The 14,030-nt window shown below is 37.6% G+C and overlaps 1 protein-coding gene across 4 annotated transcripts in view; it reads right to left on the minus strand.

Annotated features, from left to right (window-relative positions):
- Positions 1-5,617, minus strand: part of LOC139749721 (protein arginine N-methyltransferase 6-like) — a 53,158-nt gene extending 47,541 nt beyond the window's left edge. The window contains exon 1 of one of the 4 annotated variants that reach the window (XM_071663915.1): positions 5,516-5,617. Coding sequence is in view for 1 of the 4 variants with exons in the window: in XM_071663898.1 (XP_071519999.1) it covers positions 4,884-4,886 (3 nt within the window). In the remaining 3 variants the exon portion in view is untranslated. Of the gene's footprint in view, positions 1-4,520; positions 4,828-4,883; positions 4,903-5,323; positions 5,464-5,515 lie in introns of those variants that run through there. The other 3 variants (XM_071663907.1, XM_071663898.1, XM_071663924.1) reach the window with 3 other exon arrangements.
- Between the last annotated feature and the right edge of the window lie 8,413 nt (positions 5,618-14,030).

Below are 14,030 nucleotides of genomic sequence, written 5' to 3' on the forward strand. Positions count from 1 at the left end.
TTGAGACATGCAATGGCAGAGATAAAGGTGACACTCCAGCCAGCCAGCTTAGAAAAAGAAAAGCAAAGAAACTTTGAAAAGAATATTGTGGAGATGGCAGGTGAAAATACAAAACTTTTCCATAAAATCTTTAAGGAGTAGGCTGTCGTTCAAGAGCACCGAATCAGGTTAAAGGATTCAGACAAGAATAGTTGAAGCTGATGAAAGGATAAGTGAAGAAGTGAAAAAATAAGTTTGAAAAGAGTTTTCACAATGGAAAACATTAAAGCCCCAGCATTGGTGATATGGGATGGTGAGGAGACTTTAAAAAACATTGAGATATCTCGAAAACATATCTAAAGAACACTAAAGGGTCTTGACCCATAAATGCTCATGGCCCTGATGAAATTTCACTAGATTTGCTGAAGATAAGCGCATATAAACCAGACATACTTCTTGAAATACTGTTCAAGACATTGTCAGAGAAAGGAAAATTGCCAAGGGAGTGGAAAAGGGAAAATGTCATAGCCTAAGAAAGGAGACCAAGAAGAGCTACTAAACTCCAGACTAGTCTCCCTGACAAGCATGGTCTGTGAGGTACTTGAAAAGTTAATAAGAAATCAGATGGATGACTTTCTACAAGGGAAAATTACCGAAGTGAAAAGGAACAGAGAAGGGGGCCAGGTGAGGATATTCCCTTAAAGGCCCAGTACTCTGTTCTTAACGCTACCTCGCTAATGCGGGAAATGGCGAATAGTTTGAAAGAAAGAAAAGAAAAGCAACATGGTTTTAAAGAAAGGTCATGTATAATAATGTTCTCACTAGCCTCTTTCTCGTATCCAACTATTGTCTCCATAAACAATTATGGATCAAAGGTGGCGTCTGTTCTTAATCCATGTGGCATGCCTCAAGGGCTTTGAGTCCTCAAACTTTGATGTGTATTTGGCTCAAGGTCTGTCTCCTAATTATCAGTTTTCCTTTGTCTCACCTACCACCCTCCTAATTCTACAAATTCTATAATTTTCTTTGACTACCTAAACCCCTGCCAGAAGGCCATAACATCATCTCATCCACAACCCGAGATCCTTTTATCTTGGGGATTTCAACAGTGATCACAGGAAATGGTTGAAGTCTCAAACGGATGGTGAGGTGATTGAAACCCTCATGTTCTCTATTCTCAAAGAAAAAGATGCACTTTTCTAAATGAGCAAATCCATATTTCACTTTAGCACAATGGCCATGAATTAAGGATGTGTGATATTCTGAAACTTAATCTACATGAGCCTTCCTATTAAATTGGAAGTGGATTAATGATACCAGATAGATATTGATATATGGAAATGCATAATACAGGATGAACCTCCTTAATCCGGCAACCTCAGGACCTGGCCATTACTGGACCACAGAAAATGCCAAAAAACAAAAATTGACCCCTAGTCTTGCCAACTCATTCTACATACATATTGCTATGTTATCAAAGGTAGAACAAAGCTTAAAACAGGAAATAATACAACCATTAATGATTCCAAACAAAGTTTTTATTGCTACATCAGAAGCACCCCCAGATGGACTCAGCAATATCTTGGGCAAGTATTTTTCATTGCATACAACACCGATAGAGGGCAGATTCATCAGCATTATACACATGCTCTGGTGCTAAGTTTTCCTCTGCCACTAACTGCAAATTCAGCCACAAACTTTGTCGGTGCTATGATGAGACTTTAATGAAATGAATGACCATAGGTTGGTAGTTGGCTTTGGTCAACTCTTGTTACTATTGTTCTTTTATTGTTATCACCAAGGCAGCCAGCCTGAGCTGCATCAGTCCCAGCCAGATGATGGGCGGGCCACATGTATACTGAGAGGGTATGTGGTCTTAGAATTATCTTTAACACCTGAAGAAAGTGTTAAAAGATTTTTTAGTTAGTGGTTGTAGCTTATGTTGATGGCCTCAATGACCCTGGCAGCTGATAGGCTTAAAGTCCAAACAACCAACCAACCAGCCAGGTAGCTGGCTCTACACTTTCTCTCGACCCATTGTTTAATAGACAATTGGAGTGTTTATCGAATCTTTTAATACAACCTTATACTACAAGTTTCTGTGTAAGTACTATGCTTTTTCTCGCACCCACTATGTACTGAAATTCCATGTCTCCACCTAAACTTGTGGAACCATCATTGTGAATATTTACAATCATACACTAGCTTTAATTCTCCAAGAAAAACTTTGGCCTGTTGGATAAGCTCTCCCAGAAATGCTTATACCTTCATTATGTGGGAGCTTACACCAATTGATAAGGGCACTGTCTAATTCTGTACTCCTGGAACCCTTCAAAGTATTCCGAAACTTTACACTTTTCTGGCTTTCATTTTCAGCAAAAAACTGAACATGTGAAATTAACAGGACTGTTAATTAGCTTGGCTGCAGCGTAAAGAGATTTTGGCATCTTACTGCTGCTAACAGCACTGTCCTGGTGGCAGATCCACAAACTAATGGCAGTAGATTCAAGAGGTGCTAGACCATGGGAGTTACTACACCACAGAGCGCCGGACTAAAGAGGTCAACCTGTACCTTGAACAAATCACTATCAATCTGCCGTGATATACATAATCAATCAAAAAAATTATCAATTGGACCTCTTTTTCATATAGAAAACTGCTTATTGTATCAAACAAAACAGATTAAGGTATACTTTCAAAGATCATTTAAATATCATTTTAATGCTCTATCTGTATATCCATACATCTGGTAATATGATCACAGCAAATACTTCTTTAAGTGTCTTTATGGCATAAGCACTGCTTCAGATGCAGAATTTCTGAACAATGAAACAAGTTGCTTTTGTCCTGCAGCATGAGTGTAGTGTTAAGAGAATGCAATAAAAATTGCGATGCATGATTTGGAGCATTAACTCTTACTGTACATGTCATTACCAAATATGGTATTGGTTGTAATGATTAAATATATGAGAAAATAAGGGATTAATTAATGTAAAAGTACATGAAAATATTTCTATAAAATCAGTAGAAACCATGAAAACCTAACCTACCCTCATGAGAAAATATGGGATCAATTAATGTAAAAGTAGATGAAATATTTCTATAAAATCAGTAGAGCCCATTAAAACCTAACCTAACCTCACCAAATAGCTGAGATACAGCAAGAATATACAATACCAACAATAAACTGGTCTGCTGCAGGAGACTGCATGGATTGGCTGCTTATGGGGGAGGGGGGAGGCTGACAGTAGCATAACTGGGTGCTCAGAATGTCTTATGTTTAATGACGTTCATCTGCAGTTGCACAAGACTCAATCATGGGTGTGTATTGGTATATTTCAACTACAATGTTCAACATCAAGGTATATCTCAACTACTAGGAAGGTAAGGTGAGGTTTTCATAGGTTATGTTGATCTTTTACAGGTACTTTACATACTTCTTCATTAATCTACTCTACATTTTTCCTACTACTCCTAACCCTCACCATATCACCGTAGCCTATCTATCTTTGTATAGCCTATAATGATCAAAGTCATCCTCTGCAACTTTTAATGTATTCTTTATGCTATACTACCACTGCAGAAAAAAATTACTCTAATTTACCAGTTAACTCTGCATCATTTTTAATATTGATAAGTGATTTTGTTCAGCAATACCTATGTATCATTAAATTTTGGGAATAAAAGTTACAGTGCATGATTTAGGGCATCATATCTTATTGACTGACATTAAAAAAGGCAACAACAGTAAATATTATCTACATCAGGGAAAATGTGGGATTGATTAATGTAAAAGACCTACAACACAACCCTTATGTTGATTCAATTTATTTTTTTCCAGTGTCTTATGTACTTCCAATTCAACCCTTTTACTGCTGCAGTCTTAATATCCACTGCATATTGTGTGTGAGATATTTTCAAATACTCTGAAAAAGTCTATGTTTGATTTTGTAGTTAAAACAATTCTCTAAAATTTTCATATACAACTTAACCTGGTAAAATATTATTTACATCTGCTACAAACACTTTATTTAATGAGATCCTTCTACCAGGCAGGATGGAGTTACCCTACAAATACTTTCAGGCATATGTAAAGATGTGCGTTAGTCTTACAAGTGTTTTTGTTACAAATATGATTACAGATTTTACTCATAAATAACTAACATCTCGTATGTGTCAGATTCACATAGTTACATAATGTGAGGCACAGATCTTGTACAGGCTTCCTTAATATCTCCACATATACTGACCAATGTACAGGAAAAATTTTGACTGTAGTGTCTTGTTACAATGTGTAGTTTGCTAAGCCAAAGTTAACAAAGAAAAATCCTGGGCTCATATGCCTCAGCTGCACTGAGAAGGTTGATTAAACCCTAACATTTTCCTGATATCATACTACTGCCTAACAATATAATTCAACAAAGTGTGTTCATATATACTTTGATACAATTATTGTATTTTCTAAACACTACATTATCATGGCAGTTAAACTTGTAATTTACCAATCATCAAAAGCCTTCCAGTTAATGTCTGACATTTACCTTAAAAATGTTCTTGTATCTCGATCCCTGATTGGATAACACTCAATAAAGTGTGGTTATGGGGAAGGGGGCTTAAGGGGAAAAGCCCATTGGTTGTTGGTTAGGTAAGGTTAACTGGCTTGCCTTTCAGAATTCTATCATAACTTCATTAATGTCATATAACATGAAAACTATGAAAGACGTGTTATCAACGCCAGTTTTAACAGCTCCATTCCGGCATGTTAAAAGTCCAGTGGCCATGCAACCTTGATGTAAACTCGTCCTGTGTCCCTGGCCTGTACGACAATAGTAAAGCCGGCCCCGCTGTCTTCACAACTGCAAGTTGATTAAGCATAATCATTAAGTTACGGAATAAGGACATACCATATAAAGTGACAAAGTCCAAGAGTTACAGAATTCACTTCAACTTTTTCAAAATTTCTGCTTTAGAAGTAATGCTTGGATAATGCGGGAACACGCCTAAACAACATTCATGTCATCAACATTAGTAATCTGATGCCCAAGATAACACAGCGTCACGATCATTTCAGTCAGAAGCTATCACTGAAAACCAAATCATGAATATAATCGTTGTCAGTGTCCACACGATTCACAGCATTAATACGCAAAGTGACAGATTACATAAGAAAATCCAAAGACGCTTCCGTACGCAATCACCGAAGGCAATTCTTAACGCATAACTGAAAATACCAGAACTAACAGCAGCAACGTATGTGAACATTTGACACTAGAAGAACTAGTCTATCAAGCCTGATGTGGAAGATTTATGAAACATATCGACATACAAGGTCATTTTGACTTACACTCTTGCCTTGAGTAACTGCAGTCACCAAGCACAGCGCCAGTAGTATAACGAGCCGTTGGCGCCGCTTTCGATTTTTTTGTTACTTTTTTTCCATCAATATACCATATATAAGCAATCAACTCACATATGAGTGACGGTAATAGTGACAGTGAAATAATTGTTTTTTATACAAAAAAGAAAAATACCAAACCTTAAACAGAATTAGATAATCATATGATATCGACAGGTTTTACAAGATGAATTCCCTCTGTGTTTGTTTACTATCAACGAACGAGTGTGCAGCCAACACCTGTAAACAACCAAGCCTGGCAAACGCTGGTGTTAGCAAACAATTTTACACTTCCATTACGTAAATTTATACATTCACTTAGATTTATATATTTTACCAGCAAGGTATACATAAAGATATTACCATCTACAATAGCGTCAGGATAAATTACTTTTTACAACTAGACATACACATTTCTTCAAAACATGTTTTTTTTTTTCAACATTGTCTGTGGTTTTTGATCGCTAAACGTGTAAAAAAAAAAAACTACTAAATAAGTAGTACCTTAAACACCGGTATGGTTTCTAGCGATATATTGCCAAAACTAACCCACATAAGAGAATTTCAAAGAAAAAAAATGAGTTTTGGACGTTGGGGTATGCAAAGTGGGACTCATGGATATTAATCAAAGATTTGCGTAAGATTGAAGTACGGCCTAACGGTTGCAGTGAACGAGATTGCAGTTAAATTCCTGAAAGGGAGAGTAATTGCGTTGTGTTATGTAAATTAAGATTTTCAGTGTATGTATGGCTCATGGCGAGGTACATGAGAATTGGCCCAGTGCCTATATGGGACCATTGTATGATACCAATTGGAGGGGGGGAGGGTAAAAGAGAATGTTCGTTACAAATTTGTTGGGTGTACTTACTATGTTAATGGGAGTGTGGTGACAGTGATGGCAGCCACAGATATTTAGACTGGAGAGGAGGAGCAGTGTAGATTCAGGAGTGGTGGAGAATATGTGCATTAGGTGTTTGCTTTCAAGAATGTGTGCGAGAAATACTTGAGGAAAAAGAGGGGGGGGGGGTATTTTATGCAGCGTTTATAGATCCGGAGAGAGTATAACAGCAAATGAAGCCGTGTGGACAAAAGTAAGCCATACGGATAGCGAGTTGCCAACGGCTACATAGTAATCATGTGACTCTGCAGCTTGCAGAGTATTACGTGATCTAGCTAATCTTAAGTAAGGATACAGTGCTAGAACCACCCAAAATGTGAGAAGTGTTCCACACAAGGAAGGATCAGTCCTGTGTATAAACGCAGCAACTGTTTGGAGAAAAGAAATTTAAAAATTCAAATAGGATTACCAGTTTCTTAGAAGCAATCTTTGCTATTTCCGTAATGTGGGGTTTCCAAGATAGAGTGGATGTTAAAGTATAACCACACGTTCAGGAGGTGGAATTTCAGAACCGCCAAAGACAAGAGAAAAGTTTTAAGGAATTTTCAATGGACAGATGGGTAGAAACTGGGTCTTGAAGCCATTAAACTTAACCATATTTTGTCTATCCAACTGAGACAACCAGTCCAAGGCTGAGTTTAGTGAGGAGGTAGTGTCGAGACGAGATGCAAATGGAGTGAGAGGATTAGAATTGAGGGATGTGGGGGAATGCAGTGTTAGGTCATAAGCGTTTGAGTTTATTTGGTTATTTGTGAAAGAAAGGAAATCGTTGATAAAAGTGAGAATAAGTGCAAGAGATAGAACAGGACCCTGAGGGACACCGCTGTTGATGGAACAGGGTAGACGTTGATCTATAACAACCACGGAGATAGGTCAGCCAGAGAGGAAACTAAATATGATGGAGCGAAGTGAGGGAGGGAAGCTTAGAGATGAGAACCCGAAGGCATACCCTGCCAAAAGCTTTGGATTTATCTAGGTCTATTATATAGAAAGCCCCAAAATTTTCACGGATGATGACCAGACATTAGTAAGGTAGGAAAGAATATCACCAATGGATCTCGCCTTCCGCAAGGATTCTTGGTGATCATCGAGAAGACTGAGATTCAAGATGTCTGAGGATATGGGAGTTGGGGAGGGATTCAAAGACTTTAGAAACGGTAGATGTCAAAGCAATGAGACGATACTTAGATGGGGTAGATAGGTGGGTCTTTTTTTTTTTCCATAAAACGGAACAGACGAGCAACAGGTGCACGGGGATGGATGCCATCAAGACTTTGCTTGGGTCCGGGTAGGGAAAACGATTATCGGACAGCTTGGAAAGAGATTACGAGAAGGGGCACAGCATTAGTAAGAGGAACATCAGGGTGTGAAGTAATGTTAAGAGTCATCCTAGGTGGAGTTAGACGGAAAACTGGAACTAGAGTTACTTTGTCTGCGGGAGAGACAGCTATAGTACCACGCCGGAAAAGTAAAGGAAAGCTACGGCGACAAAATTTGTTGGCGATGCCTTTAGGTAAAGACCAAAGAGACTTATTAGTGGATGAATAGGAGAGGTTATCGCACTTTTTCTTCGGTGTAGGGACGCTTCGCCTCACGGATAACGAATTGACAAAGATTACGGCGTACCTAATCCCTTGTCTGATTAGCTTCAAAATAGGAACGGTTGAACCATGGATTGGAAGAAGAGGTCGTTTTGGAGGAAAATGGGATAAATGCTTCCATTCCCGCAAGAATAACCTACGAGTTTGGCAGACATAAACATCACTACATATGAGAGTAATTTACCCAAGAAAGTTGGAAAAGAATTTTCGTAAGTCATTCCAGTCAGCTTTGTTGAGGTGCAAAAACTTACGTTTAGAAGTGGCTGTTCGTAGGGGAGATGCCATTAAGACAGATACATTTATGAGTGGTCAGATGAACCAAATGATGGCGAGATTGTGTAGTTACAGCGTAAAGGATGAGGTGAAAAACAAATCCAGAATATTAGGAGTGAGATCACAGAAATCAGGAATACAGTTAAGTGGGTCATAGTTTGTTCCAGATCATTGATAATGGAAAACGTAAGGGTTGCAATCCCCTTTATTATCAGCATGGAAGAAATTCAACTATTCCCTTTGGTGAACGTTAAAATCCCCTAAACAGATGATCTTGGCTTTCGTGTGAGAGATGTCAGTCGTATATATATATATATATATATATATATATATATATATATATATATATATATATATATATATATATATATATACAGAGAGAGAGAGAGTAGGTTGTCTTTCGTGTCGTAGAAGGCGACGAGTTGCCAACTGGTAACTTTCATTTTCAGTTTGGTAATAATTTGGTAATGGAGAAAGTTTCGTAAGGGAAAATGTGATTTGGTATTCTGGTAATGGGAAGGCCAAATTTAGTAATAATGAAACTTAGTATGCTAAAAGTATTCTTTCCATTTCTCAGTCTTCACTACTTTGTAGATTCATCACACTTTCTATTATATCCAATATTGGCCATATACAAGGGACAGAGGACGGTAGCACCCCCATGACTACCGTATGAAAGACGTTCACTTTTCGTCCATCCGGCTGACAATATTTTCTAGCGAATTCTTTCAGTAATCATGGATGAAAATTTGACATTTTCTCCCTCTGTAGTTTGCATCTTAGGGCAATGTAGTGGAAAATATCCCAAATTTATCCCATCATTATTATTAAAATTGTCACCTAGGAATACACGGTAAGTCATATGATTACCTATACCAATTATACAATTTACAAGTAGAAACTAATGTCGACCAGTATTTATTCTTATTCTTGTGTATGATTTTCTTTTATGAATCATTATTCCTGTAGTAGGCATAATCATATTATTGTATTTTACACGTATGTATTATAAGTACTTATGATGATTACGTAATGCTAGATCTAAGCGTGGACTAATGTTATATATATATATATATATATATATATATATATATATATATATATATATATATATATATATATATATATATAATCCCTGGGGATAGGGGCGAAAGAATACTTCCCACGTATTGCCTGCGTGTCGTAGAAGGCGACTAAAAGGGGAGGGAGCGGGTGGCTGGAAATCCTCCCCTCTCTTTTTTTTTTTAAATTTTCTAAAAGAAGGAACAGAGAAAGGGGCCAGGTGAAGATATTCCTTCAAAGGCCCAGTCCTCTGTTCTTAAAGCTACCTCGCTAATGCGTGAAATGGCGAATAGTATGAAAGAAAATATATATATATATATATATATATATATATATATATATATATATATATATATATATATATATATTTTTTTTTTTTTTTTTTGCCGCTGTCTCCCGCGTTTGCGAGGTAGCGCAAGGAAACAGACGAAAGAAAGGGCCCAACCCACCCCCATACACATGTATATACATACGTCCACACACGCAAATATACATACCTACACAGCTTTCCATGGTTTACCCCAGACGCTTCACATGCCCTGATTCAATCCACTGACAGCACGTCAACCCCGGTATACCACATCGATCCAATTCACTCTATTCCTTGCCCTCCTTTCACCCTCCTGCATGTTCAGGCCCCGATCACACAAAATCTTTTTCACTCCATCTTTCCACCTCCAATTTGGTCTCCCACTTCTCCTCGTTCCCTCCACCTCCGACACATATATCCTCTTGGTCAATCTTTCCTCACTCATTCTCTCCATGTGCCCAAACCATTTCAAAACACCCTCTTCTGCTCTCTCAACCACGCTCTTTTTATTTCCACACATCTCTCTTACGCTTACGTTACTTACTCGATCAAACCACCTCACACCACACATTGTCCTCAAACATCTCATTTCCAGCACATCCATCCTCCTGCGCACAACTCTATCCATAGCCCACGCCTCGCAACCATACAACATTGTTGGAACTACTATTCCTTCAAACATACCCATTTTTGCTTTCCGAGATAATGTTCTCGACTTCCACATTCTTCAAGGCTCCCAGAATTTTCGCCCCCTCCCCCACCCTATGATCCACTTCCGCTTCCATGGTTCCATCCGCTGCCAGATCCACTCCCAGATATCTAAAACACTTTACTTCCTCCAGTTTTTTCTCCATTCAAACTTACCTCCCAATTGACTGGACCCTCAACCCTACTATACCTAATAACCTTGCTTTTATTCACATTTACTCTAAACTTTCTTCTTTCACACACTTTACCAAACTCAGTCACCAGCTTCGGCAGTTTCTCACATGAATCAGCCACCAGCGCTGTATCATCAGCGAACAACAACTGACTCACTTCCCAAGCTCTCTCATCCCCAACAGACTTCATACTTGCCCCTCTTTCCAAAACTCTTGCATTCACCTCCCTAACAACCCCATCCATAAACAAATTATATATATATATATATATATATATATATATATATATATATATATATATATATATATATATATATATATATATATATATATTCCTATGAGTCCACGGGGAAAATGAAACACGAAAAGTTCCCAAGTGCACTTTCGTGTAATAATCACATCATCAGGGGAGATACAAGAGAGAAATATAACAGTCAGTTGATATACATCGAAGAGACGAAGCTAGGACGCCATTTGGTAACCATGTGATTGTCCAAAACATACAACGAGCGTTCATAAACTTATCATTTTACAAATCTTATCAACAATAAAGTTATCTAATTTGTATAGACCATCACTAATATTAAGATTATAATTCTTTGTGTATTTAATAATAGAAGATTCAATGATATTTCTCTTGGTAATAGAGTTAGAGTTAACAACTGAGATGGCGTTACTCCAGTCAATACAATGATCATAGTTTTTAACATGATTAAACAAGGCATTTGATTCTTGTCCCGTTCTCATACTATATTTATGTTGCTTAAGTCTAACTGAAAGATCCTTACCAGTCTGACCAACATAAAATTTATCACAGTTTCCACAAGGAACTTTATAGATGCAACCAAGAGAATTTTCTGGTGAATTCCTGATTAAGATATTCTTTATAGTATTATTGTTGCTAAAGGCAACATTTACATTAAAGGATTTAAGCAACATGGGAAGAAAAGTGAAATTATCATTAAAAGGGAGAACTATAAGATTCTTGGTGTCAATGGGAGGTTTGGGCTCAACTCTATAAAATGATTTCTTTGCTAACTTAAGGGATTTATCAATGAAAGATCTAGGGTACTTTGACCTAGATCCAATAGAATATATCTTCTCAAACTCATCATCAATAAACTCTGGACTGCAAATGCGTAATGCCCTAAGGAACATAGATTGAAATGATGATGATTTAACTCTGTCATGTTGAGATGAGTAATAATGGATATATGAGCATACATTGGTGGGTTTTCTGTAAGGATCTTTCAGTTAGACTTAAGCAACATAAATATAGTATAAGAACGGGACAAGAATCAAATGCCTTGTTTAATCATGTTAAAAACTATGATCATTGTATTGACTGGAGTAACGCCATCTCAGTTGTTAACTCTAACTCTATTACCAAGAGAAATATCATTGAATCTTCTATTATCAAATACACAAAGAATTATAATCTTAATATTAGTGATGGTCTATACAAATTAGATAACTTTATTGTTGATAAGATTTGTAAAATGATAAGTTTATGAACGCTCGTTGTATGTTTTGGACAATCACATGTTTACCAAATGACGTCCTAGCTTCGTCTCTTCGATGTATATCAACTGACTGTTATATTTCTCTCTTGTATCTCCCCTGATGATGTGATTATTAAACGAAAGGGCACTTGGGAACTTTTCGTGTTTCATTTTCCCCGTGGACTCATAGGAATATCTTGATCACTCGCAAAATTGTGATCCTTTCCAATATATATATATATATATATATATATATATATATATATATATATATATATATATATATATATATATATATATATTATCCCTGGGAATAGGGGAGAAAGAATACTTCCCACGTATTCCCTGCGTGTCGTAGAAGGCGACTAAAAGGGAAGGGAGCGGGGGGCTGGAAATTCTCCCCTCTCGTTTTTTTTTTATTTCTCCAAAAGAAGGAACAGAGAAGGGGGCCAGGTGAGGATATTCCCTCAAAGGCCCAGTCCTCTGTTCTTAGCGCTACCTCGCTAACGCGGGAAATGGCAAATAGTATGAAAGAAAAAGATATATATATATATATATATATATATATATATATATATATATATATATATATATATATATAATTACTTCATAAAATTTGGTAGTGAAATACTGAATTTGGTAATAATTCATGGCGGGTTTGGTAATGGCTCCTTCAGAAACTTGGCAACCTTAGAAGCGACTGAAAGGAACGAGAGTACGTTAGGAAGACAGGTGGAAGGATGATTGTGCGGTTGAATTTCTTAAGAAAGATGTTCCACAGTTGATGATTTGTTGATAGCATTTGCAGTGTGTTAGATCATGGTGAGGTGACCAAGCACTGGCTCAATACATGTATAAACACCACTCCTAAAAGGCAAGGGGAACAAAAGTTAGTGTTCAGATTACAAGGGTATACGTTTGTTGCGAATTGGAAGTCGTGATTGCGAAGGTGTAGGAATGTACAGAGTATCAGACTGGCGAGGAACAATGGTTTCCAGAAGTGAGAGAAAGCATATGAGAGGGTCGATAGAGTTGTCTTATGGAAGATATAATAAGAATATATGGTGAGGGAGGAAATTTACAAGAAGCAGTCAGAAGTTTTATAAGTGTCAGGTGCATGTGCAAATAGGAAGAGAGTGTGGTTCCAGTTGAAGATTGATATGTGGCAAGGGTGTGTGATGCCAACATTTGTTTTTTGTTTTTTTTTATAGATAGGGTTGTGAGGGATGTAAGTTGTCACTGTCCTGTCTGTAGGGGGTGAGGGAGCCTGGGAAGTCTTTTGCTGTTTGCTGATGACAAAGGACTGGTGGCAGATTCGAGTAAGAAACTGTACAAGTTGGTGTCTTAGTTTGGGAAATTGTATGGAGGGAGGAAGCTTTGAGTAAATGTGAATAAAAGCAAGGCTGTTAGGTTTAGCAAGGAAAAGAGAGAGGTTATATGTTGTGTGTTTAAATGGAGAGTACTTGGAGAAATGGGGGGCAAAGCTGATCCTCTGGCGGACCAATGTGAAAGTTATAGCAGTTTTGTATAGTATATTAGCAGACATCAACATGGGGGTTTGATTGAATGGTTAAGGGCATTTGTTACTGGGTGTCGGGATAGGGGATTGAAAACAAGTGTTTATCAGGCCATCCAAGTTGCAGAACATGAAATTATTGCAAATGTGGGTTAAATAACAATTAAAAAAAGTTAATGTTTTTGGATTGTGTGTTCAGGTTTGAATATACTTCTCAGCAGCTATTTGTTGAAGGGATTCCGTTTATGTTTAAATACCTTTCTCAGTGGCAGTTGAAGAGCCTTTAGTTTCCAGAGTTCGCTTTATTAACTCACCCTTTCTCCCTCTCTAACTCGAAACCTCATGTTCTCGTTGCCACAATGTTGCTTCTGACTCTCTTATTACAGACATAACTTCTTTGACTTTAACCTTTCTAGAATGGGCAGTTTGCATGCCTCAGCTTCAGGTTTGCTCATGCAGCGCCCAACAGGCCAGGCCTCTGTTATACAGAGATGTGTGAGTGATGGCCGATTCTATGTCTGCTTTTCCCCATCTACAGCTGGACTTTGGATGTTTTTGACCCCCATTATCTTTCCCCTGATATCTCTACATATCCCCTGAGAGGCAGGTGTGC

The sequence above is a fragment of the Panulirus ornatus genome, chromosome 1 (genome assembly GCF_036320965.1).
Source record: "Panulirus ornatus isolate Po-2019 chromosome 1, ASM3632096v1, whole genome shotgun sequence".
NCBI classification, from domain to species: Eukaryota; Metazoa; Arthropoda; class Malacostraca; order Decapoda; family Palinuridae; genus Panulirus; species Panulirus ornatus.